We start from the raw sequence: 25,461 nt of genomic DNA, 5'->3' as shown, positions 1-25,461 counted from the left end.
TATCTGTAGGTGTGATGTTGTACAGACGTATTTTTATAACAACTTTTTAAAAATTGCAGCTCGCGATTGATATGTAAATTCTACTTTGATTCTTTCAATTAATTCTCCAACAGTAACTTAATAGTCCTTTTTAGCTTTAGCCTTTAACTTCTATTCAGTTATTACTGTTTGCAATAGTAAATAGAATCATTTCCAATCAAAAATATTGATGAATCTCATCTATCCGGGAATGTACGTTTTTTGTTATCTCAAAACCTTCTCATTACCTTGAATTCAAATAGAATAAAAATACCAATAAACAATAGATTATTTAATTTCACTACAATTGTAGAAGACTGAAAGAACGAAAATCTATTTCAAAATTTTATTTCAATAACTCCTCTACTATTTCTATTTCTACTGAATAACACAAAATTATCACGGAAACATGATTTTCTGACTTTGAATCCAATCACGTCTTCTATTTGTGTTTGATGAAATAAATGTTAACTAAAAAGTAAATTCGTATGGCTTTTGTTGGTGGGGAGTCCCTTGCGGGAAGGTCCCACCGAATATATAATTTAAGCCGTCAATGGGCTTTACGACTGTCATACTTCAGCCGGGACCGATAATTTAACGTGCCCATCCGATAACACGGGAGTGATCTGGTTAAAAAAACAGACTATGAATGTTAACTAAGATGGTTTTTCTTATTCTATGTATTGGATTTCCTCATTTGTTGGGCCTTATGTGTGCTGCTGCATGTGTTGTGTGTTATATGAGAAATAAATGAATAATGTTTCAGATTATCGAACCGTACCCCGAGTACCTGATTACTACTCGCATCGAGGCCTGGTTGAAGAGAGAGGCATGGGCGATGGCGACTACATGAACATCGATATTGCATCAGGTGAATTTTTATAAAAAATATTATCAATTGAGATCTATCAAATTTGAGAAAAGAGCACATTTTGGCTGTGCCTGTTCCCGTTCTCTCCTCATCTATATAATAAGAGAGAGTAGGGTTGTGTTTGTTGGCATCAAAACATGCCAACTTGTGGATTGCATACCGGAAAAACGGGAATGATTTAGATCTTCAAATTTTGCACATAGATTCTAATAATATCAATCTCGTGCACCTCGAAGCCCGAATTTCAATCTTGCTTCTAGATTTTTCAGAATTAATGTTGAAATTTAATTCATGGGACATGAATACATAACTATGTTAATATAGAACTATAATCTAGAGCAAGGTACCTAAAATACGTATTCTAGGTACATTGATCTAGAGAGACTACCTCTTCGAAACAGATGGTTAAAATTGGTAACTAAATTAATAGCCAGTCCAATTTTGTCAGGTTGACATCAAGTTGAGGAAGGTTTCTGAACAAGATTTGAGTTATATCACTCTTGAATGAAAAAGACTAAGAAATTGTCAAAAAACCACTGTGATTTATTGATAATTAGAAAGACCGGTTTCGGTTATTACACCATTGTCAATCTCTGATAAACTCAGATGTGAGTTGGTATTACACCATTGACAATGGTCAATAAATCAGTGGTTTTTTGACAATTTCTTAGTCTTTTTCATTCAATATGAATAATTACCACAATATCAACTTCTCAACTACTTCATTATGTTAGTATCAAGTTATGATATGTTAGTATCAAGAATTTATCTATACTATAATAAAGGAAAGAACTGGCTTATACACGTACGGGATATGAAAATTATGTTTGACGCATCATCACGTCTAAACTACTGGACTGAATTCAACTTTGAATTTTGCATACAGTTTCTTAATTAACTGAGGATGGCTCTATGCCAACTTCAAACTCTACAATATTCCACTCAGTGAAGTTTTCAGTTTGTCAAGTTTCAAAATGGACCCTTGCGGAGCACGGGTTACCTGCTAGTCTTTGTATAAAATGTATCTGTTTAAATGGATAAAGGCGGATCCCCACATATCAGTATCAGAGTCAGTAACCAGTACAGTGAAAATATAATTCACTTGAGTTCTAGTGGGTTATTCCCACTCAGCACGGCCGAACTTGTATGAATAGTCCCATTAGAAATATTATTTATAAGATTAAATATTATTTATAAGATTATTATTTATTAGATTAAACGGGAATAATATTTTCACTGTAATGAACACGTTCACTGACACCGTTCACTGATATGTGGGAATCAAAATTATTGAGATTAATTCACTACTAAATAATGTGATTGATTGTATCAGATTATATTCGCCATGGATTAGTGATGGAAATTAATTATGGTTGAATTAGAATTTCAATTAGCAATGGAAGTATCCAATCAATCGTGTAATTGATTCAATTCCAATATAGGCCTATTCATGCATTTTGCATTCCCTACTATCTCCACATCTTTGTTGTCATTTTTGATGAATGTATACTGATACAACAGAAATAAATATAAGGAAAATAAATTCAAACCCGTTATTGCCCGTTTATGGTCATTTTCTCTTATCAATAGTAATTAACTCGGTAATTACATTGGGCACGGTTTAACCTTACAATACTAGAGCAGTGTCTTCATTATACAATGTCGTTCAGTACAAAGGAATCTTAAAGAAAAACGTATAAGATTGGTATTTTTTCCTGAGTACAGATTATTTACGTTATTCTGTATTCATGTTCATTGTGTTTTCTGTTAGTACCGTACCTGATTTTTTTCATTCAAATCTACATTGACATCGATCACTAATTATTTTGTAAATGTGGTAAAAACTCTTGAATATCTTATATCAAAGCGACTAAGAAATCACAACATGCGGTGTTGAGGTGCATTTTATTTTACCAACGTGCAGTCATTAAGCAATCATCTTCATAAGTTTGCGTTTAAGTAAAAATATTAATGAAACTTAAATAGTGAATTCAGTTTGGTGGCATCAATTTTTTGTTCATCCAAATTCAAATTTTATTTTGATTCTTTCAAATTTCTTTAATATGAATCTCTTCTATTTAAGTGATATATATCGGGGCACCGAGCGTCGCTCGTTATTTTTATTTATTGATAAACAGAACACAATTCTCTAAAATGATCGTGTTCATATCTCACAGCTGGCTATATGTCATCTTATGAATTTCGGGTTTGCGATATTTTGATTTCTCACATACTCACTCGCTCATTCACTTTTTTACTATCCACAACTGTTTCAGCCAAGGATGAATTATCCTTTTAATGTCGCTCAGCGAGTTTTCCCAGGAATGAGACCTAGTGCAATCGAATTTTTATATCATAAACCTACCATGTTCCAAATTTCGTGTAAATCGTTGGAGCCGTTTTCGAGATCCGTTGAACATAAATAACCAGATATAAATATAAAAATACAGAAATTGCTCGCTTAATATAATAGGATAATATGAAATATCTGTTCTATTTTTGGTTTTGAAGCATCTAAATTTGAAAATTCACCTTGTGAACATATTTCAGGACTGCAAATTTTGTAAAGTGAAGAACTACAGGACTTAACCTATTTAACCTATTTCGGACTACACATAGTCAATATTACATCAATAAACCTGTATCAGCTACCGTCTATAGAGGCATTGACAAGACAGAGGATCGGCAACGTTTTTCTCCCATCTTTCTCCACTGCCATTATAACGTGGACCTCACTATAGTTATACTTATAATTAAGTGTGTTTTTCACTCAGGATTAAAAATACATCATTAATCTATTTCGGAATGTTTAACCTCATCTAAATTTGGGAGAGAAATAGCACAAGGTTACCTTATTTATTCTTTCCCCATTATTTTGATGATGTATTGTATGAATGAATAGAGAATTTCAAGCACGTTGCAGTAGGAAATTTTTGTACTATAATTTAAAAATATACATCCATTGAAAACGTTTTATTTTCCATTTTAGGTTATATGTCAGATGGTGATCTGCTGCAGACGACTGAAACGAATGATATGTTGGATGGATACATGTCCGAAGGTGGAGCTCCATTCTACAAACTGCAACAAGAACAAAGGTAAGAACAGCATCTTTGTGGCTTTTCTACAATAGTTTTATGTTTCTAACAATTATTTTCTTCCCTTGACAATATCTCTAGTCTCTTCCATTATTTTCTTTCCTCTAGTTGCAGTTATGTTTCACAAAATTGAGACTCATGAAGTATTTATTCCTCATGTTATTATTTATTTATTAAGTATTAATGATTAATTCATTTATTCATTATAATATAAATCGATGTGGCAATTAGCATCGTTTTCATATAAGTCTTTCGACCAATTTCAATATATTTATATCGGATTTTCATCCGATATTTTGCAAATCTTTTGTTCAATTATGATTGAAATAATCAATAATAGTCATTCAATCATCATAATATTGACTTCTCGAAATACAGTGTCGTCTTGAATTTTGAAAGAAAGCTTGTCGTAATACAGGTTGCGCAATGAAGTATGAACGATTTGGAATAGCTGTCACATACTTATTTTTGAACAAAACTTGATTTTTTATTCCAGTATGTTTCCTTCTTGATAATTTTGAGGGTTTAAAAAATTGAAACATTTATTAAGTACGGAAAATAACATCTGTTGGGTGACATTAGTTTTTTTCATCTAGAAATTGTTAGAAGTTATTCATACTCCTCTGGAACGTTGCATGTGCTATTGCTATTGTACGTGAATTTCTTGTGCTACTGTCTCACTCAGGACTTTAATTGTACGTGTTTTTTTTTCATCCATACACACATTTTGAGGTAGCCACAATATCTAATGAGTAATCTCTGAATGAATTTATTTTATAACCTGTGGATGAGGTTTCAATGTTTCGCATGATCAAATCAATTTATTGCCACAGACAAACACTTTACAATTTGTATCGGCCACGTCAATATTACAAACTATATTAGAGATCATACATCATAAGCAATTGCCTAAAAATCTAGATAGACTCCATGTTAACATTGAAATATTCATCCACTGATATTAGTTTGTAACTTTGAACTGGAGTAAAGTAACCCCACCAACTTATTTCACACCAATTTCCAAAGATAATATAATATATAATTTATGAAAAATATTCGAATTTTGATATTATCAATCTTGTTCATTGACTATTAATATTAAAGTTTATGGAGTATTAATATTTTCATCCCTTCTCCATCACTCCAAACATTTGTAAATTAAGGAGATATCACTGTAAAGTAGTAACCTCGGTTCACTGGTAGTAAATACTCCAGACACCGGAAAAACATAATTATATCTCTAGAGATGTCTAGATATGCATTATTTTCAAACCAGTTTAGACAATAACTTTAGGGATTTTTAACGCTAAACCACGTTTACTTGTAGATATGGTTGCATTTATCATAATGTGTTTCATACGGGGTTTAAACCAACAGCTGACGTTTCTTCGTTTAAATCGATTATCTGCATACGGGATTTAGCTAACTAAAATTTGTACTAAACATGGTTGCTATTATTTTCCTTGTATAGGTAAGGAAAGTATTGCTTTCCGAAAAAATTAAGGTACCCCAATTTCTAAATCTCTATACGTTTCAATGTCCCCTGAGTCCAAAAAAGTGGTTTTTGGGTATCGGTGTGTATGTGTGTGTGTGTGTGTGTGTGTGTGTGTGTGTGTGTGTGTGTGTGTGTGTGTGTGTGTATGAGTGTATGTGCGAGTGTATGTGCGTCTGTATACACGATATCTCATCTCCCAATTAACGGAATGACTTGAAATTTGGAACTCAAGGTCCTTACACTATAAGGATCCGACACGAACAATTTCGATGAAATGCAATTCCAGATGGCGGCTGAAATGGCGAAAATGTTGTCAAAAACAGGGGTTTTCGCGATTCTCTCGAAAACTGCTCCAACTATTTTGATCAAAATAATACCTTAAAAAGTCATTGATAAGCTCCATCAACTGCCACAAGTCCCATATCTGTAAAAATTTCAGGACCTCCGCCCCATCTATGCAAAGTTTGATTTTAGATTCCCAATTATTATCAGGCTTCAGATACAATTTAAACAAAAAAATTTAACCGGAAAAGATTGAGCATAAAAATCTCTACAATTAATGTCCAGTAACATTTTCACTTAAAATTGGAAGTAAGCTCGAAATTCGAGAAAATAAGATTATTCAATTGCAAACTGTTGGCAACTGTTGATTCTATTAAATCATTCACCATGAAGAGATAGCAGACCTCGTATGTCTCCAGCGTTGTTGTCCTGTCACCAGCTGGCTCAGATCTTTGTTTATAAGTAGACTTGAGATGCGCGTGCACACTAGCGTCAGGTGATCAATTTTCATAACGGCAAGGAAAGTTGTGTGAGTGCGCCACACCAGATTTTTCATATTATTGATGTAAAATCTATCTGAACTTGTCTATTAATATTGAAGTTTATGGAGAACCTATTAATATTATTATCCCCCTTCATCAACCTATAATTTATAAACTATTGAAAAGGAGCTATCACTGTAAAGTAACCTCGGTTGATTGGTAGTACATACTCCAGACACCGGGGGAAAAACATAATTATATCCCTAGAGGTGTCTAGATATTCATTATTTTCAAATTAATTAAGTTTGTAGCGTGAATGTTGATGTTGTGGAACTTTTCCATTATTGAAAATGATAATATTACCATAATGCTCCTGTAAAACATTAATTTTTATTTAATTAAAGTGAATTTTTGACAACGTTTCAAGTCTATTCAATTATTTTCAAAGCAATTCAGTTGAATATATAATACTTAGCTAAATAAAATTGGTACTGAAGCACGGTTACTATTTGTATTTAGTTGAAACAGCATCACCAAAACTCCAAAATCAATCAGTTTTCTCACTTTTTTAAAAACTGTATAAATCCTATTTTTGAGGCTTTTTCAGTCCAATATTGATCTACGAACTACGATCTACGATCGTACGAGTCCGGGCAGGGTTTAGTCCTTTCAAGTCCGGATTAACAAGATGGTACTGTACTTTCTAATGATCAATTATAAATGAATATCCAATTACCATAGTACTTTCGCCCAATTAATTCCATGTGCGGCAGTAAAACTTTATTTATGCGTCATCTTGACGAGGAAATGCAATAAATGGGGAAGTACTCTCAACGCAGGGACTGGGTAGAATGGAAGTGTGGATTGTCATCGTTGGAGCGGAGTCCCCTCATGGAATCGTATATCACTTTATAGCTGGCAAGCTATTATTCTGGAGGTTTTATAATCCTTCCTTCTTATGTTTTAGCACACTTCCAACCCTCGACGATAACTCTTCAATAAACACCCCTTCCATCGCACATTTTTAATCTCACTATATCCCACTTTCCACATCATTTCCTTGTTTCTTCCCACATCCTTTTCCTCTCTCGATATTCTATCAGCATTATTTCTCGCTCTTATTTTAGTTTTCTCTTCCTTCCCTCTTCTGGCTGACTGGATTGTTGAAAAATGAGATTCAGTAAAATCAATGGTAGAATCATCCTACTTGTTCAATGAAGACCTCTAGACTGTGTATTCCAAATTAAGGTTTAAAGCAGTTTTGGGCGAATGCCTGTTGTTTTTGCCTGCATTGTATTTATTGTCTATAAATAAATGAAATGAAATGAAATGAGTGTCACTTCTGAATTTTAACTAGTTGCTCTGTAAACAGCAGACCTCACGCAGTATTTTCATCCACAAGTACCTGATTGAAACTATTATAGACCTTATGGAAATACAGCAATAGACTGGCTTCTCCACACATCTATGTAATCACTTGTCAGCTGATTTATGATGAATAATTCTATAGTCTGATTTTTACTTTCCTTGCCCTATTACCATAGGTAAGGAAAGTATTGCTTTCCGAAAAAAATTAAGGTACCCCAATTTCTAAATGTCTATACGTTTCAAGGTCCCCTGAGTCCAAAAAAGTGGGTTTTGGGTATTGGTCTGTGTCTGTATGTGAGTGTGTGTGTGTGTGTGTGTGTGTGTGTGTGTGTGTGTGTGTGTGTGTATGAGTGTATGTGCGTCTGTGTACACGTTATCTCATCTCCCAATCAACAGAATGACTTGAAATTTGGAACTTGAGGTCCTTACACTATAGGGATCCGACACGAACAATTTCGATCGAATGCGATTCAAGATGGCGGCTAATATGGCGAAAATGTTGTCCAAAACAGGGTTTTTCGCGATTTTCTCTGAAATGGCTCCAACGATTTTGATCAAATTTATACCTATCATTGATAAGCTATATCAACTGCCACAAGTCCCATATCTGTAAAAATTCCAAGAGCTCCGCCCCATCTATGCAAAGTTTGATTTTAGATTCTCAATTATTAGGCTTCAGATACAATTTAAACAAAAAATTTTGAGTGGAATAGATTGATCATGAGAATCTCTACAATTAATGTTCAGTAACATTTTCACCTAAAATTAAAAATAAGCTCGAAATTCGAGATAATGTGATTATCCAATTATTGCAAACTGTTGGCAACTGTTGATTCTATTAAATGATTCACTATGAAGAGATAGCAGACCTCGTGTGTCTCCAGCGTTATTGCCCTGTCACCAGCTGGCTCAAATCTTTGAATAGTCACCAGCTGGCTCAAATCTTTGAATAGTAGACTTGAGATGCGCGGGAACACTAGCGTCAGGTGATCAATTCTCATAACGGCAAGGAAAGTTGTGTGAGTGCACCACACCATATTTTCTTCCTACTGATTTACAAAATTTTAATTCTAATAATGCCGCGGTACGAACGACGTCCAAACCTGGGTCGTAGAGCTCTAAATGCTGTAAATTTAGAATATTCACGGTAAAATCAGCAGCAAGGAGATTTTACCATTCAATTCCCAGCAGGCTGCATTCAACTATAACTAAAAATACAAACTGCTGCACAACTAACTAAGCACATAGGAAGTCTAAATACTGATTGTTGGATGATTTTCATAAAAATATAGATCAAGCTAAGCATCAGATTAAGCTAACGCTAAGCACACCTGAGGAGGCGCGGTTTGGTGATAAGTGTTGATCTTATGGAGATTGCCTTATCACACCGTTCTACGCCATGCCCGATTGTGTGAGTGATTGTATGTGTGTGAGTTCTTCCATTCAAACCAATAAGCAAGAAGCACCTGAATGCAAAATGCCGCATCGCGCCTCCTCAGGTGTGCATCCAGCTAAAGTTTGTCATGTGATACATTAACAATTTGGCGGTACGAAGTTCGCCGGGCCAGCTAGTTGTAACTAAAATAGGAGTATAGTAGTATAGGAGAACTAGAATATTCACATTATAGAAGAAGTAATTTTGATGAAATACTGAAAAACAGTTATTTTTTCGAATCCCTCTAGCTTATTCCTGTTCGTATTCAAGTAAACTGTCCTTGATTTCAACTAGTCTTATTCTTTGTGAGAGGTTGATCGCATTAAGCCATGTCTCATTCTTTGTAGCCAGCTAGATGACATGATCACATGAAACCCCCGTCTTATTCTCTATAACCAGGCTCATATTGATTCTAGTTTTTATATCTGTATACCTTTCATATGGTTACCGTAGGTCTACCATGACCTGGCAATAAAAATAGATGAAATCTCACCCTCATTTCTCTCCCCCCACTTTCCTACTTCTACTTCTCCTCCTCCCTACAACCTCTGTCTCTCTCTTCCACTACCTTTTCTTGTGGCTTCATCTCCTCCTTCTCCACCTCAACCTCTCTCCTTTCAACATTACGGAAAATAGAGCCACGCATTTAGTGAACTCGTGGTCCCTTCTCAGGCGTTTATTATCTTCCCTGACTTTGAATCGTATGACGTCACCCGTATTGATTCCGATCGCAGATTTTCTTCTCTACCCCCTTTCTTCTTCTTCTTCTTCTTCTTCTCCCTTCCTCCTCTTGTCCTCACAATAATTTTATCGCTTTCTTCCTCACCCCCGTTATCGGCTTTTGACAAAAACCAGGCTTTCTTTTCCCTGCCATTTATTTGCAGACTCCCCTATTTCATTCGCCCTATGGAACAAACAATATTCTCCGTTTTCTCTACTTTAAGACTTTTATTTTGCTCTTTGTCATTGCCCTTGACTGCAGACGTGGATTTTTTCACGCTACTAATCTAATCTTTCAACTTCATTCAATCGTTGCAATGAATAGAAAACTTATAGAAAAGCATCAGCTGTTCAGATTGGGAGGGTTTTTTTCCGTTTTTGAAAAGAAGTCAAGAACTTAATCTTGAATGTTTAGTTCTATGTTTTTGATTAACTGACTGACATCTTTGTACGTTGTTAGGTTCATGACGAAAATTCCATGTCTTCATCTCAGTGTCAACATTAGCCCGACTCATTATAATTAGCTTGCTTTGCTTAAACCACTTGCGCTTGTTGGTCCACGGAAGATCAGCAAGACGTCTTCTGAATATTTCATTCTGTAACAAATAATTACAAACTAATAATTATAAGTCTTCATTTCCATACAGACTCTCTTAGTTTTCAATATTTATTTGCAGACTCGTACAGTAGTGTGCCAAAGTGTATGATGTTTGAAAAAGTAGATATAACATATCCTTTTGAAATCTCTAGTATCTCTATAATTAGTCCATCATGAATTGAAATGTTTAGTCTTGATAGTTTTCACTTTAGTTGCATCATTTGCAGTCTATAATGACGTGATAATCAAAATCATCCAACAAACAATAGCTACCTGTGTAGAGTTTATTGGTTTACATAAACAACTGTCGGAAACTTATCATCAAGCATCACAAGTGCAAATTTTTAGTGAGAAAACATGAAGAAACCCAATAAATAACCTATAAACTTGAATGTTAATAGGAAATGACATTGGGTAATACGGCGAGGCAGAACATCCGAGAGGATCTCTCTGCCGATAAAAGCCATAAGAATAAATAAACAAGGGAATTGGTACATGAGGCTTCACACGGCTTAGCAATCCAACGTGTAAATTGATTGATAAAAAAGTAAATTCGTATGGCTTTTGTTGGTGGGGAGTCCCTTGCGGGAAGGTCCCACAGCCTGAATATATCATTTATGCCGTCATTGGGCCTTACGACTGTCATACTTCAGCCGGGACCGACAGTTTAACGTGCCCATCCGATAACACGGGAGTGATCTGGTTAAAAAACTTTTGGTATTGAGAGGGTTTGAACCCGGGATCTCTGTGCTGCTACGCAAGCACTCTATCCACTAGACCACGGATTGATTGATAAAACTTGAAGTATGGAGTGGTTGTGATTGGGGAATTCGTATCTCAGGGATCAATGCAAATTGAAAATAAAATTTCAAGTAAAGTATACTATGAATATTACAATTTGATTTATACGGTGATATTATTTTCCATGTTCATGAGGTAATATTTCAAACCAAAATTCTTAACTTGAGTGATTTTATTTTCCATAAATCGGATTTGTTAATTCTTAATTGATACTTCATACTTTAATTTACCCTGAAAGCAAACTTGAGGCTGGAAAATTACTTTCTAACCTCACATTAAACAAAATTCATTTAGAATCGAAATCTCAATAATTGCAGAATTCATCTTAGATGTTTGTGTAATATTGAATGAAAAAGACTAAGAAATTGTCAAATAGTCTTTTTCATTCAATATGAATAATAATTACCACAATATCAACTTCTCAACTACACAAAAAGTTTGTGTAATACATCACAATTTATTTTTATTTTTAAAAAGAAATATTAGACGACCTTGAAGTATGATGGGCCCTCCCAAAATCAAATCAAAATTTCTAAGTACTTGTCCATCCTTTGCTTCTAAGTTCAGTTTCACAAACATTGTAGTTTGCTCAATCAAACGCTAGTGTATTAATATTTTGAGAAACATGATTATAGAGCTCGGCAAATATTCAAGTTCACCTCTAATATGCAAATGGTTATTGACGTTTGTGTCAGCTTTGCCTCTCAACAAGTAGTGGACTTGACTGTAAGATAATGGCTTACTATCAGGCTTATTTCGGGTAGGACGGCTTCAATGTTTAATAGCTTATGAATTCTAAACTAGGTGGCTGATTGATGTCTTTGATATTGACCCTTTCTAAGCGTATTGTTACAACTTTTCCATGCGTATTGCGTATTGCGTGAAGTCCACGTTATAATGACAGTGTTTGATTAGCAATGGTATTGCTATCCTTGTCTATCATTCAACAAAGTGGATAGCGCTAACTCTTTTTCGCTTTCCTCTGTTGCCAGATCGTCTTTTAGCAATGTAGAATTAATCATGAATTAATAAAAATATTTCATCTTAATTATGAATAATTATTATGAACATATTAAAATATAATTTATTGCTTACTGAAATATAATTGATTATTTTAAACGTGAATGACCTGTTTATATCACATCAATAAACTTGTATCAGCTACCGTCTATAGAAGGCATTGACAAGACAGAGGATCGGCAACGTTGTTCTGCTATCTTTCTTCACTTCCATTATAACATGGACCTCACTATAGGGTTGTTGACAATGATACTGTGCTTGTGGATAAAAAGTTTTAGAGGAATGTTTCCGTACTCTGAGAGTATAACTTTCAATAATTCAAAATAGCCTGTAATAAGAATGAACTAAACATTTCTCAAGAATAAAAGTTCAATTCCAATAGATTGTTTTCTCAATTAAGTTCCATTCAATCTTACAGTAATTTACAAAGTATACTAACACAGAAGAAACGTTAGGATCTACCATCTACGATCGATAGAACAACGTAGACGTGGTTTGAATCTGTGATACTACATGATTATACGATATTTACAATCCAGTGTTGAAAAATTACTGTATTTTTTCTATAGGGCTACTTTTGAATATAAATAAAAATATAAATCTCAGTAGATTTACCAGATTTATATTTTTATTCATACTGTATTTTAGTATGAACTAGGAATTATAGTGGAAACAATATCCACTGTAAATTTTTGTGATCTTTATAAAAGTGTTTTCATAACCTCATTTGGACTATTTTTATCAAATTAGGGAGAGGAACAGTTTTGGGTTTATCCTGTTGATTCTCTCCCAATCATTAATTTGATGTTGTGATTAAGGAATGTAATAAATGTAAATGAATTGAACTTGATTTGAATCAATTTCATTAGCATAGATCATTTTTGCTGGCTGTACACAGTTTTTTTTGTGTAAGAGCTGATTCAAAACAATATCCACTATAATTTTTTTAATACATTGGATATATGGGATGGGCGATTTGAGATTTTTCAAATAATATTGTCTCCTAGATTTTTGGAATGTTACTATAGTGAGGTCCACGTTATAATGACAGTGGAGAAAGATAGCAGAACAACGTTGCCGATCCTCTGTCTTGTCAATGCCTTCTATAGACGGTAGTTGATACAGGTTTATTGATGTAATATTAACAGTTCATTCTCGTTTAAAATAATCAATTATATTTTATCAAGCAATAATTATATTTTTCAATAATTTCATAATGAATTTTCATTATTAAGATGAAATATTTTGTTAGTTAATTATCAATTCTACATTGTCTAATATGCAATCGAAATTCGGGAATGGAATAGTAAGGGCTATAAGCCTGTTTTCTCGTTTCCAATAATTTTATGATAAAGTTGTTTTGTCATTGTTGTTGAATAAATGAATAAATTGTTAAACGACAATCTGGCAACAGAGTAAAGCGAGAAAGAGATAGCGCTATCTGCTTTGTTGAATGATAGACAAGGATTGCAATACCATAGCTTATTAAACACTGTCATTATCATTATTACGTGGATCTCACTATAGGATTATTAATAATTATTCTACCGTTTGATGTGTGTAACATTGTTTTAGGGAATAATACACAACGAATGCAAGGACTGTTTTCTGTTCAATAAGTTTCTGAAGTATGATTATTCTTGAAACTTTCACTCTTAATATTGAACTTTCAAAGTCTGATTCAATATCGAATTTTGTACTTTCAAAGTCTGATTGTTCCAACAATACGATCTTCGAGTTTACTTGCAATTCATCGTTCTCCCTTCTTCTATAGTTTATCACAGCTGTTCTTTCGCGGTATCATTCGACGGTAGCCAACCTGATATCATTAAGTCGGTCTCAATTCTCCCCTGCTTTTAAATTTGGCCGCGGGGTGCAATCAATTACATTGAGCGGTGGCTGGCGGCTCAACTGTAAGCTGTGGGCCGCCCTCCGGCCAATAAATACTTCTCCTGTCGAAAGCCTCGGCTTTATATTGCGAACAGGCTACCTCATACATGGCGCTACTCTTTCTTGCCCAAATGTTGCCGGTGTTTTATTTAGTTTAGATTTCTATCTTATCAGAGAGGAGGAAGTTCAAGAGATTAGATTGGATTCGATTATATTCGAGTTCTTTTTTTATGTATGTTAAAATATTTTTGTCATAGCCATTCAATCTCAGCTGTTTTCCGTGCATGAAATCAAGCCGGTAAACAGCTGTTTGCAGAACAAGAAAACATGTGATTTTCATTACAGCACTATAATATTTACTATAATTTATTGTAAAGAGATCATATGTTCTCTTTACAGTCGAGTATGTTAGGAGTCTACTGAGTCCTAATCAACGTTAGTAGACAGAAGGTTGATCACTCACAGGTGTAAGATTCGAAGTGGTGGGGGGAATGCCAGCGTGACGTCACGTGTAGTAAAAAAGTGATAGAGTAACCACACTGAGCATACAGTTTATTCACTGTATCTTCAAATACATCGTCGTTTAAACCCCTCAAGATTGACCTAGAACTTAAAATTCTCCATACTTATAGCGAATTAATCACCGATTCTAATGATGTTGTTTTTGCCTGCATTGTATTTATTGTCTATAAATAAATGAAATGAAATGAAATGAGTGTCACTTCTGAATTTTAACTAGTTGCTCTGTAAACAGCAGACCTCACGCAGTATTTTCATCCACAAGTACCTGATTGAAACTATTATAGACCTTATGGAAATACAGCAATAGACTGGCTTCTCCACACATCTATGTAATCACTTGTCAGCTGATTTATGATGAATAATTCTATAGTCTGATTTTTACTTTCCTTGCCCTATTACCATAGGTAAGGAAAGTATTGCTTTCCGAAAAAAATTAAGGTACCCCAATTTCTAAATGTCTATACGTTTCAAGGTCCCCTGAGTCCAAAAAAGTGGGTTTTGGGTATTGGTCTGTGTCTGTATGTGAGTGTGTGTGTGTGTGTGTGTGTGTGTGTGTGTGTGTGTGTGTGTGTATGAGTGTATGTGCGTCTGTGTACACGTTATCTCATCTCCCAATCAACAGAATGACTTGAAATTTGGAACTTGAGGTCCTTACACTATAGGGATCCGACACGAACAATTTCGATCGAATGCGATTCAAGATGGCGGCTAATATGGCGAAAATGTTGTCCAAAACAGGGTTTTTCGCGATTTTCTCTGAAATGGCTCCAACGATTTTGATCAAATTTATACCTATCATTGATAAGCTATATCAACTGCCACAAGTCCCATATCTGTAAAAATTCCAAGAGCTCCGCCCCATCTATGCAAAGTTTGATTTTAGATTCTCAATTATTAGGCTTCAGATACAATTTAAACAAAAATTTTGAGTGGAATAGATTGAGCATGAGAATCTCTACAATTAATGTTCAGTAACATTTTCACCTAAAATTAAAAATAAGCTCGAAATTCGAGATAATGTGATTATCCAATTATTGCAAACTGTTGGCAACTGTTGATTCTATTAAATGATTCACTATGAAGAGATAGCAGACCTCGTGTGTCTCCAGCGTTATTGCCCTGTCACCAGCTGGCTCAAATCTTTGAATAGTCACCAGCTGGCTCAAATCTTTGAATAGTAGACTTGAGATGCGCGGGAACACTAGCGTCAGGTGATCAATTCTCATAACGGCAAGGAAAGTTGTGTGAGTGCACCACACCATATTTTCTTCCTACTGATTTACAAAATTTTAATTCTAATAATGCCGCGGTACGAACGACGTCCAAACCTGGGTCGTAGAGCTCTAAATGCTGTAAATTTAGAATATTCACGGTAAAATCAGCAGCAAGGAGATTTTACCATTCAATTCCCAGCAGGCTGCATTCAACTATAACTAAAAATACAAACTGCTGCACAACTAACTAAGCACATAGGAAGTCTAAATACTGATTGTTGGATGATTTTCATAAAAATATAGATCAAGCTAAGCATCAGATTAAGCTAACGCTAAGCACACCTGAGGAGGCGCGGTTTGGTGATAAGTGTTGATCTTATGGAGATTGCCTTATCACACCGTTCTACGCCATGCCCGATTGTGTGAGTGATTGTATGTGTGTGAGTTCTTCCATTCAAACCAATAAGCAAGAAGCACCTGAATGCAAAATGCCGCATCGCGCCTCCTCAGGTGTGCATCCAGCTAAAGTTTGTCATGTGATACATTAACAATTTGGCGGTACGAAGTTCGCCGGGCCAGCTAGTTGTAACTAAAATAGGAGTATAGTAGTATAGGAGAACTAGAATATTCACATTAATAGAAGAAATAATTTTGATGAAATACTGAAAAACAGTTATTTTTTCGAATCCCTCTAGCTTATTCCTGTTCGTATTCAAGTAAACTGTCCTTGATTTCAACTAGTCTTATTCTTTGTGAGAAAATTGATCGCCATGTCTGATTCTTCGTAGCCAGCTAGATGACATGATCACATGAAACCCTTGTCTTATTCTGTGTAACCAGGCTCATATTGATTCTAGTTTTTATATCTGTATACCTTTCATATGGTTACCGTAGGTCTACCATGACCTGGCAATAAAAATAGATGAAATCTCACCCTCATTTCTCTCCCCCCACTTTCCTACTTCTACTTCTCCTCCTCCCTACAACCTCTGTCTCTCTCTTCCACTACCTTTTCTTGTGGCTTCATCTCCTCCTTCTCCACCTCAACCTCTCTCCTTTCAACATTACGGAAAATAGAGCCACGCATTTAGTGAACTCGTGGTCCCTTCTCAGGCGTTTATTATCTTCCCTGACTTTGAATCGTATGACGTCACCCGTATTGATTCCGATCGCAGATTTTCTTCTCTACCCCCTTTCTTCTTCTTCTTCTTCTTCTTCTTCTCCCTTCCTCCTCTTGTCCTCACAATAATTTTATCGCTTTCTTCCTCACCCCCGTTATCGGCTTTTGACAAAAACCAGGCTTTCTTTTCCCTGCCATTTATTTGCAGACTCCCCTATTTCATTCGCCCTATGGAACAAACAATATTCTCCGTTTTCTCTACTTTAAGACTTTTATTTTGCTCTTTGTCATTGCCCTTGACTGCAGACGTGGATTTTTTCACGCTACTAATCTAATCTTTCAACTTCATTCAATCGTTGCAATGAATAGAAAACTTATAGAAAAGCATCAGCTGTTCAGATTGGGAGGGTTTTTTTCCGTTTTTGAAAAGAAGTCAAGAACTTAATCTTGAATGTTTAGTTCTATGTTTTTGATTAACTGACTGACATCTTTGTACGTTGTTAGGTTCATGACGAAAATTCCATGTCTTCATCTCAGTGTCAACATTAGCCCGACTCATTATAATTAGCTTGCTTTGCTTAAACCACTTGCGCTTGTTGGTCCACGGAAGATCAGCAAGACGTCTTCTGAATATTTCATTCTGTAACAAATAATTACAAACTAATAAATTATAAGTCTTCATTTCCATACAGACTCTTCTTAGTTTTCAATATTTATTTGCAGACTCGTACAGTAGTGTGCCAAAGTGTATGATGTTTGAAAAAGTAGATATAACATATCCTTTTGAAATCTCTAGTATCTCTATAATTAGTCCATCATGAATTGAAATGTTTAGTCTTGATAGTTTTCACTTTAGTTGCATCATTTGCAGTCTATAATGACGTGATAATCAAAATCATCCAACAAACAATAGCTACCTGTGTAGAGTTTATTGGTTTACATAAACAACTGTCGGAAACTTATCATCAAGCATCACAAGTGCAAATTTTTAGTGAGAAAACATGAAGAACCCAATAAATAACCTATAAACTTGAATGTTAATAGGAAATGACATTGGGTAATACGGCGAGGCAGAACATCCGAGAGGATCTCTCTGCCGATAAAAGCCATAAGAATAAATAAACAAGGGAATTGGTACATGAGGCTTCACACGGCTTAGCAATCCAACGTGTAAATTGATTGATAAAAAAGTAAATTCGTATGGCTTTTGTTGGTGGGGAGTCCCTTGCGGGAAGGTCCCACAGCCTGAATATATCATTTATGCCGTCATTGGGCCTTACGACTGTCATACTTCAGCCGGGACCGACAGTTTAACGTGCCCATCCGATAACACGGGAGTGATCTGGTTAAAAAACTTTTGGTATTGAGATGGTTTGAACCCGGGATCTCTGTGCTGCTACGCAAGCACTCTATCCACTAGACCACGGATTGATTGATAAAACTTGAAGTATGGAGTGGTTGTGATTGGGGAATTCGTATCTCAGGGATCAATGCAAATTGAAAATAAAATTTCAAGTAAAGTATACTATGAATATTACAATTTGATTTATACGGTGATATTATTTTCCATGTTCATGAGGTAATATTTCAAACCAAAATTCTTAACTTGAGTGATTTTATTTTCCATAAATCGGATTTGTTAATTCTTAATTGATACTTCATACTTTAATTTACCCTGAAAGCAAACTTGAGGCTGGAAAATTACTTTCTAACCTCACATTAAACAAAATTCATTTAGAATCGAAATCTCAATAATTGCAGAATTCATCTTAGATGTTTGTGTAATATTGAATGAAAAAGACTAAGAAATTGTCAAATAGTCTTTTTCATTCAATATGAATAATAATTACCACAATATCAACTTCTCAACTACACAAAAAGTTTGTGTAATACATCACAATTTATTTTTATTTTTAAAAAGAAATATTAGACGACCTTGAAGTATGATGGGCCCTCCCAAAATCAAATCAAAATTTCTAAGTACTTGTCCATCCTTTGCTTCTAAGTTCAGTTTCACAAACATTGTAGTTTGCTCAATCAAACGCTAGTGTATTAATATTTTGAGAAACATGATTATAGAGCTCGGCAAATATTCAAGTTCACCTCTAATATGCAAATGGTTATTGACGTTTGTGTCAGCTTTGCCTCTCAACAAGTAGTGGACTTGACTGTAAGATAATGGCTTACTATCAGGCTTATTTCGGGTAGGACGGCTTCAATGTTTAATAGCTTATGAATTCTAAACTAGGTGGCTGATTGATGTCTTTGATATTGACCCTTTCTAAGCGTATTGTTACAACTTTTCCATGCGTATTGCGTATTGCGTGAAGTCCACGTTATAATGACAGTGTTTGATTAGCAATGGTATTGCTATCCTTGTCTATCATTCAACAAAGTGGATAGCGCTAACTCTTTTTCGCTTTCCTCTGTTGCCAGATCGTCTTTTAGCAATGTAGAATTAATCATGAATTAATAAAAATATTTCATCTTAATTATGAATAATTATTATGAACATATTAAAATATAATTTATTGCTTACTGAAATATAATTGATTATTTTAAACGTGAATGACCTGTTTATATCACATCAATAAACTTGTATCAGCTACCGTCTATAGAAGGCATTGACAAGACAGAGGATCGGCAACGTTGTTCTGCTATCTTTCTTCACTTCCATTATAACATGGACCTCACTATAGGGTTGTTGACAATGATACTGTGCTTGTGGATAAAAAGTTTTAGAGGAATGTTTCCGTACTCTGAGAGTATAACTTTCAATAATTCAAAATAGCCTGTAATAAGAATGAACTAAACATTTCTCAAGAATAAAAGTTCAATTCCAATAGATTGTTTTCTCAATTAAGTTCCATTCAATCTTACAGTAATTTACAAAGTATACTAACACAGAAGAAACGTTAGGATCTACCATCTACGATCGATAGAACAACGTAGACGTGGTTTGAATCTGTGATACTACATGATTATACGATATTTACAATCCAGTGTTGAAAAATTACTGTATTTTTTCTATAGGGCTACTTTTGAATATAAATAAAAATATAAATCTCAGTAGATTTACCAGATTTATATTTTTATTCATACTGTATTTTAGTATGAACTAGGAATTATAGTGGAAACAATATCCACTGTAAATTTTTGTGATCTTTATAAAAGTGTTTTCATAACCTCATTTGGACTATTTTTATCAAAATTAGGGAGAGGAACAGTTTTGGGTTTATCCTGTTGATTCTCTCCCAATCATTAATTTGATGTTGTGATTAAGGAATGTAATAAATGTAAATGAATTGAACTTGATTTGAATCAATTTCATTAGCATAGATCATTTTTGCTGGCTGTACACAGTTTTTTTTGTGTAAGAGCTGATTCAAAACAATATCCACTATAATTTTTTTAATACATTGGATATATGGGATGGGCGATTTGAGATTTTTCAAATAATATTGTCTCCTAGATTTTTGGAATGTTACTATAGTGAGGTCCACGTTATAATGACAGTGGAGAAAGATAGCAGAACAACGTTGCCGATCCTCTGTCTTGTCAATGCCTTCTATAGACGGTAGTTGATACAGGTTTATTGATGTAATATCAACAGTTCATTCTCGTTTAAAATAATCAATTATATTTTATCAAGCAATAAATTATATTTTTCAATAATTTCATAATGAATTTTCATTATTAAGATGAAATATTTTGTTAGTTAATTATCAATTCTACATTGTCTAATATGCAATCGAAATTCGGGAATGGAATAGTAAGATCTATAAGCCTGTTTTCTCGTTTCCAATAATTTTATGATAAAGTTGTTTTGTCATTGTTGTTGAATAAATGAATAAATTGTTAAACGACAATCTGGCAACAGAGTAAAGCGAGAAAGAGATAGCGCTATCTGCTTTGTTGAATGATAGACAAGGATTGCAATACCATAGCTTATTAAACACTGTCATTATCATTATTACGTGGATCTCACTATAGGATTATTAATAATTATTCTACCGTTTGATGTGTGTAACATTGTTTTAGGGAATAATACACAACGAATGCAAGGACTGTTTTCTGTTCAATAAGTTTCTGAAGTATGATTATTCTTGAAACTTTCACTCTTAATATTGAACTTTCAAAGTCTGATTCAATATCGAATTTTGTACTTTCAAAGTCTGATTGTTCCAACAATACGATCTTCGAGTTTACTTGCAATTCATCGTTCTCCCTTCTTCTATAGTTTATCACAGCTGTTCTTTCGCGGTATCATTCGACGGTAGCCAACCTGATATCATTAAGTCGGTCTCAATTCTCCCCTGCTTTTAAATTTGGCCGCGGGGTGCAATCAATTACATTGAGCGGTGGCTGGCGGCTCAACTGTAAGCTGTGGGCCGCCCTCCGGCCAATAAATACTTCTCCTGTCGAAAGCCTCGGCTTTATATTGCGAACCGGCTACCTGATACATGGCGCTACTCTTTCTTGCCCAAATGTTGCCGGTGTTTTATTTAGTTTAGATTTCTATCTTATCAGAGAGGGAGGAAGTTCAAGAGATTAGATTGGATTCGATTATATTCGAGTTCTTTTTTTATGTATGTTAAAATATTTTTGTCATAGCCATTCAATCTCAGCTGTTTTCCGTGCATGAAATCAAGCCGGTAAACAGCTGTTTGCAGAACAAGAAAACATGTGATTTTCATTACAGCACTATAATATTTACTATAATTTATTGTAAAGAGATCATATGTTCTCTTTACAGTCGAGTATGTTAGGAGTCTACTGAGTCCTAATCAACGTTAGTAGACAGAAGGTTGATCACTCACAGGTGTAAGATTCGAAGTGGTGGGGGGAATGCCAGCGTGACGTCACGTGTAGTAAAAAAGTGATAGAGTAACCACACTGAGCATACAGTTTATTCACTGTATCTTCAAATACATCGTCGTTTAAACCCCTCAAGATTGACCTAGAACTTAAAAATTCTCCATACTTATAGCGAATTAATCACCGATTCTAATGATGTTGTTTAATATATCAAGTTCATTCAACTTGTATGAATAAAATGAAGTTGAAAGTTTTTCAAGAATATAAACACGTGACACGAAAAAGTTAATAAGCTGGAAAAGCGTTAGTAGACAACGTTATACTATTATAATTTCAGATTAACCCATAAAAAATCTTGATAAACTAATGCATTTCAATAAAACAAACCGATCCCGATAAATCCAATGAATTTCATTCATATAAATGCACTGAACACATGCTGGTATCGAGCACATGTTCTACGAGAATCAAAATATCTCATCCCCGAAATTCACAAGCTGATGTATAGCCAAACTACAAAATATGAACACGACCTAGAAGATAAAAAAAACTTGAGGGTTTGAAAGGGAAGGTTAGGAGGTGGGTTTTTTGCTTTTATATTGCAAAATGCTTGTTTTATTCAAATGTTTTGATAATTATTGTAAAGCAGAAACAGAAAGCTTGCATGTCAAAAAATGTTTGTGTTATATAATTTGACTACAGGTCACCGTATGATTTTCAAGAATGCGATATTCTGCCTACTCTGTACTACAGCCTACGTCACGGCTGCAGTTCCCCCACTCCAATTGCATTTCAACTAAAATACTATAGATGAGTGACCAACCTTCTGTCTACTAACTTTGAGTCCTAATAACATCTGAGTAATTAATATACTAACTCAAATATTAAAGAACTCATTTAATGAGTTTCAAGTTATAAGAACGCATCTGAAATCTTATAATTTAGGCCTTTATTATTTTATTTGAGCTCGAAGTGCCTGTCTGTTATGAACTAGGCGCTATGGGCTAGGTCATGTTTATAGAATGCAGTAGCTCGAGCAGCAGCAGGTGGTGGTTTCTGTTTCTCAGCAATATTATTCTTTCTCAGATAAGTATGACAAAAAATATTGTACATAACTTGTACGGTAACGTATTTACCGCATTCGTATGATAATTCTGCCCTCAAATACGTTTCGGGCAGAAACAATCATACTTATGCGGTAAATTATCGTTACCGGACTTGTTACTTAAAGTACTATTTTGTCATAGTCATTCAATCTCAGCTGTTTTCCGTGCATGAAATCAAGCCGGTAAACAGCTGTTTGCAGAAGAAATAAACATATGATTCTCATTACAGCATACTCTACTGTAATGAAACCATATGTTTCCTTTACAATCGAGTATGTTTCCTAGTTCCGAAATAGGAACAGCAAAACTGCTTCAAAAGAAAAAACACCTTCAGCGCTCAAGGTGGAAGTTTAGTCAACTTCCACAAAATTTCTGATTCGGAATTTGTGAACTAGATTATGTTTATAGAATGCATGGAGTAACTTCATCACAAGCAGGTAATGTTATCTATTTCTCAAATATTCTTCTTTAGATTATTATGTCAAGAAATTGTGTACGTTACTTGGACGTGAATGTCTTTTGCAGTCCTCAAACGAAATTCTAGTCTCGGCTAACGTATCGACTAGAAACATCATTCTCTCCTGCAAAAGTCCCCTTCCCGTCCAAGTAAAGTAAGATACTATTACTGGCTTATACACTAATTCATATCAAATTATGGTATTGCTATATTATTCAACGAATTTTAGAAAGTATAAAAATTAATGAGAATAAAGATGCAATTAGAATAACGATAATGTAATATTGTGATATAACTTCATAATTGGCGGTGTTTCAACAAATAGTTGTCGATTCTCTGAAAAGGATATAGAAAAATATCCCTTTCATCAACACACGACCGGTATATGAGTCTTAAGAGAGATGAATGAGAAGGAAAAAATGAAAATTCAAAGGAGCAAATGTAATTTAGGTATTAGGAAAACAATCTGAAGTTATTATAATAAAGTATCAGAAGTTATAAGAATTAGATGGAGAGAGATGATGTAGAATGAAGATGAAGGAAGGATACTAGAGAAATCAAGAGAAATGAGAAGGCAAGGGAAAGATGAGGTTGAAAAGGATAAAGAGAAGTTATGAAGAAATAGAGAGAGTAGAGTAGAAAATTCAGTTGAAAGAGAATAAAGAAGTAGGGAAGAGTGAGAGAGTGAATGAAGACAATGAAGATTGGTATGTTGAAAGGATGATAGAGATTTGAAAAAGTGGGAGAAGAAGTTTATAATTTAGAATAATAATAATTAGTGAAGTAATAAGGAGAGTAAATAGAAGATACAATGATGGATAGTGTTGATGATGAGAGAGAGAGTGAGAGAGATTGATTGATTGATTGAGTACTTTATTTATGTAGATTACAATATATACTGGCTTATACACTTATATACAAAAGCTTGCAATACAGCAAAATTATAGATGAATTTACATAATATAAACTAAGAAAATAATTATTGAATTGTACAATGATATGAAAAAAAGCAATTTGGAATAACTATTCCCACCCAGCCATGTCCACACTGGACAAATGTTCGACATACATGTTCGGCAAACATGTTTGTTGAGGAGCTCAGGGACAAACATCTTAAAAATTTTGGACAATCATTGTTTGTCAAATAAAAAATTACTGTTTTTCCAAACATTTTCAGTGTTTGCTATAATACATAAAAACCTGTTCTCCCCACTTACAATTAATATTTTGTTTGGTGACGCGTCCACACTGGCCCACGGGCAAACATTGTTTGTTAAACATAATAAAATTTGCCCAAACAGTTTCAACAAATTGTTTGTCGAACATTTGTTCAGTGTGGACACGGCTTTACAGTTTCTCGATTTAGTCATTCAACTATAGCTATTCATGTAGTTTAGCCTAGATCAAAAAATTTGTTCTAATCATTAATCATTGTGTGCTGAATATCTCAATAAAGAATTATTGAATTTAATTGAATTGAATTGATTAGGTCAATGCTAAATAAATTTTTGTGATGTACAAATTCAAAATTATACTTCCATGATCTTAATAAAATTTCCTATTCTGGGCTAACAATAGAACATGAATTAAAAATTAGAGTTTTTTCAATCACCGCAAAATAAGCTCTCTATCAACTCACAAGTTCAATTTTCAAACATTTTACAACAAACTACGAATTTTGAACAATCAGGCAAGGAATTTCCAACTTAATATAGAAACGGCCATCATCATCATTAATCAACCTGTTCCGGTTCCCATCTCTTTCTTGGCCTCCCTACATCTCTCTTTCCAGTAGGTATATAGTTTTGGACTACAAGGGGCATTCTTCCAGGTGGCATTCTATTCAAATGACTGCACCAGTTGCGTCTATTTTGTATAATTCTTCCATGCAGAGGAAACGGCCATCATATAAGTGCATATTCATTTCCAATTTCTCACATCCCCGGTTATTAGTGAAGTAGTCTCAGTCAATCCACATCCCCCACTCTCTGTTGAATGTCAGAACACGGAAACACATGTAGAACAGTGGAACAGTCCCAGGAACAGTCCCAACTGCCGAATTCAATTGTCTCGCCAGAAACGTTTGTCGTCCATTCAAAATTGAACTCGTACCTGAGGCGTGTATGGGAATAGGTAGGTTCATCTG

The 25,461-nt window shown here is 34.5% G+C and overlaps 1 protein-coding gene across 7 annotated transcripts in view; it reads left to right on the top strand.

Moving 5' to 3' along the window:
* Positions 1 to 25,461, top strand: part of LOC111045932 (protein sickie) — a 512,310-nt gene that overhangs the window by 308,811 nt on the left and 178,038 nt on the right. For all 7 annotated transcript variants that reach the window (XM_039433162.1, XM_039433161.1, XM_039433165.1 and 4 more), the window contains 2 exons: positions 785 to 889; positions 3,879 to 3,987. In XM_039433162.1, coding sequence (XP_039289096.1) covers positions 785 to 889; positions 3,879 to 3,987 — 214 coding nt within the window. The remainder of the gene's footprint in view (positions 1 to 784; positions 890 to 3,878; positions 3,988 to 25,461) is intronic.

This window comes from Nilaparvata lugens, chromosome 7, assembly GCF_014356525.2.
Source record: "Nilaparvata lugens isolate BPH chromosome 7, ASM1435652v1, whole genome shotgun sequence".
NCBI classification, from domain to species: domain Eukaryota; kingdom Metazoa; phylum Arthropoda; class Insecta; order Hemiptera; family Delphacidae; genus Nilaparvata; species Nilaparvata lugens.
This window is presented reverse-complemented; position numbering and strand designations above follow the sequence as displayed.